Source organism: Hesperophylax consimilis, chromosome 18 (assembly GCF_061612785.1).
Source record: "Hesperophylax consimilis isolate HC1 chromosome 18, BYU_Hcon_1.0, whole genome shotgun sequence".
NCBI lineage: Eukaryota > Metazoa > Arthropoda > Insecta > Trichoptera > Limnephilidae > Hesperophylax > Hesperophylax consimilis.
Window position 1 is genome coordinate 18,687,621 of NC_142853.1, and position 3,434 is coordinate 18,691,054.

General features: G+C 37.2%; 1 protein-coding gene across 1 annotated transcript; it reads right to left on the bottom strand.

Moving 5' to 3' along the window:
• Positions 1 to 363: 363 nt before the first annotated feature.
• Positions 364 to 1,398, bottom strand: gt (transcription factor giant). Its single transcript, XM_089642219.1, has one exon. The coding sequence runs from the start codon at positions 1,396 to 1,398 to the stop codon at positions 364 to 366; it is 1,035 nt and encodes a 344-aa protein (XP_089498345.1).
• Positions 1,399 to 3,434: the final 2,036 nt, after the last annotated feature.

Here is a 3,434-nt window from a genome sequence, read left to right on the forward strand (position 1 = left end):
AGATATGCATTATTTCTCAGATACATAACAATGAAACAGTCACAGTAAAAAGAGAGACTACCTCTGTTGATGTTTGTCTGGTACTAGAAAAAAATTAAAACATAAATTAAATAACACGAAGACTTTAAAACAAGGGATAATGCATAAAGTGTTTGTTCAATTTTGAACGTATTTAAGTTAAATAGTGTGCTTTTTCTTATCTCGTTGTTCAAGATGTGCGCGGAAGATGAAAACATATGAGCGGTCGATTTTTAACATATGTGCGGCCGCACATCTTCGAGGGAACATTGGCCAAGACATCTCAGACGCTGAGAACTTGACATATTAAATGTACAAATATATAAATTCATTAGGAGTTAGAGCTTAGGAGTTTGGTGTTGTGACACCGCAGAGTGCGAGCTGCTTTCGGGCTGCGGCAAGTTCGAATTTGAGTTCAATGTTTTCTCGCTCTAAGAATGCAGCTCTGATGGCGATTTCATCTTCTTTGATTCGCCTTCTGTCTCTTGACTTCTTTGCTGCAGCGTTGTTCTTCTTCCTTCTCTCTGTGTACGAATCGTCTCCTTTCATTCCATCCTCGCTGAGATCCCAGTTGTTGTTGTTGTTTGAGTTTCCGTTACCATTGAGGGTTCTTCTCATCTTAGGGTTGGACACGGTGGCTTGTCCTCCATTTGCAGCGCAAATTTGGTCCAGCATCCTCTTTCTGAATACAGAATACTTCTCAGCTGATTGAGAGTCCAGCAAAGCGTCAACTGATGAAAATCCTGCTGCCAAGCTCATTGGATCTTTTGGATACGCTTTGAAGGGTCTTGCTACCTTTCCGTCTCTGCCTGAGGACACCATTGGATAGATCGGGAATGTTGAAGTGTGTGATCCTTCTGATCCTGCGTCTGAGACGGCATCTGACTCTGATTTGGCAGGTTTCTTGTTAGGGTTCTGCAGAAGAAGTTGCTGACGGAACGCTGCCTGGATGATGTACGGACTGAGGTGTTCTGTGCCTGGGTAACATGAGGCATAGTTCGGCGATGATAGTCCAGACTGCGGACTGACTGGGTGATCTTTATCCGCACTATACAAAGAAGGGGAACGATTTTCTGTGTTGTAGGTTGTGTTGTGAGGATCCATGTAGAAGGAGTCCCTATACTGATGTCCTGAGTTGAAGTGTCTAGGAGAGACGCTTGTATTCATGTGCGGGCTGTGTGCACCATGTTCAGGAGAGACTGGGTGGATGGGAGAGCGGTGTTCCAAATGGTCTCGCTCGTATTTGATCACCTGTGGGATGACATTTTTGTAGTATGTTTCCTGGGAAGGCTTCGATCTCGAGAGGTCCAAAGCACCAGTTCCGTGACTGGAGTAGTCCATGATGTAGTTGGAAGGGGTGACGTGATGTACTGCAGCCATTTTTCTGCAAAAGATATATACATATTTAGATATTGGTGACCACAACAAAATTTCGAAAATAATATATATTTAGGTATAAAGTAACATGTAAAATATATGTATTAAAGGTGCGACCAAAACTGTTAATTAATTCATTTATAATTCCTGAATATTGGTATGAATAATTCGTGATACCTACGTACATTGGAAATAACAAGATTTTACTTGCCGACGGAAAGTTAATTGTCAATGCTTTTGAGCTACATTTTTTTAAAATCTTTATTTCCTTTAAATATTACATGCGAACACAAAAATTAAATTTGCTTATTTTGAGATCTTCACCGTTAAAACAATACCTACATTACATAATATATATGGTGAAAGAATTAATTTTTAATAATAAAAAAAATAGATAATTATAGAATACGTGTGTTCACGATGTCACTACAAAAATATTTTAAACTCACCTTCAAAAATAAATATTAATTAATTATGAATTAATATTAGTTTTGCAGTGAATAAATTCAATTCAATCCCATAATACAGTAAACAAATTATATGGAGTCTTCAACACTGTTACGATCAGGTAAATATGTAATTTGTCACTTGGTAATAATTTCACGTAATGTCACACAATCAACAAGAAACTACAAAAACAGTTAAACTGGGAAAACTGCGAAGAAGGAAGACACACTAGGCGGAAGGTAACTGAAGAACTAATGGTTATGGCTAGATGACCAACCTATAAATGAGCTACGAACAACAATACTATTTAGTTCACCCAAAGGGGTAAAACTGCATGAAGTGGAATCCTGAAATCTTGAAACCTTTCAGCAAGTATGCGGAGGTTTATAAAAAGGGTTACCTCAGTTCAAGGACGTTTTTGACAGGTCGAAAGTGTTGTGAGCATTTCTATGAAAGGGTCGGATTTAGCAAGTATATTTTTGACGATCTAGACAACCCGTTTTGCGAGGGAGGGGATGTGTGGTCAGTTATTTGCAAATGCACTTATTATTCACCCAAAATCGCACGCCCAGAATCAAAAAAGACAACTGAAAAAATATTAACATTTTGATAATATTGGGACCGTGTTGTGCTCGTCGATATTTTTCGAATATTTTTCGCTGATAATATTTTTTTATTTCCGATATATACATTTTAATTGAATAATGTACCTACCATTTTCATTTTATTTATCCTGATTTATAGCTATGTATCGATTTATACAGACGTTCCAATTTTTATCGATGTATCGGTTTATATTATAGAGTGGAAGATACTACCAGTATCGCCCTGGTGTAAGACCACCATTCAGAATTGAAACGTTGCTCCAAATGGCTTTAGCCGTGTTTAGTGACTAGTTCTGAATAGCCAGGTACTTCCCCACCTTCCTCTTTCCCTTCCCCACTTACCTTCAGCCTCACAACATCCCCCAATTGGGGATGCCATAGTCTCACTGGCTCCAGGCGGGAGCAGTTTGGACTCTTGTGAGGTATTCACTATAAAAAATAAAATAAAATATATATATATATAGATGTATGGAGTTATATCGATGTATCGATTTATATCGATGTTTCGATTTATATCGATGAATCGATTAATAACGAAGTATCGATTTAAATACAATTCTTTTTTCAAAGATAATAAGGTACCATAATATATTTTTTTTATGCAGAAAAGAATGTCCAAATAAACACGACGATTTCACTTTTGAATAAAAAATCTTTACTGAATCATTAAAACGGCCACCATCTTGAAACGGAAACAGAAAGCATAAACAAATTTACACACAGACGAAACGCAAAACGTTGAAGTTAAAACAGGACTTTGCTGCGCTCATTCAAAAACAAAAATTAACAATTATTTAATACTAAACCTGTGGTTGCATTATCTTTCTAGCGGTGCGATTGCATTCACAAAAGACGCACTATTTTTCGATGCTTGAAAATTTGAAATTTGAAGCAAGAATAGGATAAACCACCTGACAGCTATAACTGTACTCTTTTCCTATGAATAGAAGGATTCCTATGGACACAATGCATTATGCATAATGCCAT

Excerpts from the sequence above, each read along its gene's own strand:
- gt (XM_089642219.1), bottom strand. The coding sequence starts at position 1,398 with ATGGCTGCAGTACATCACGTCACCCCTTCCAACTACATCATGGACTAC.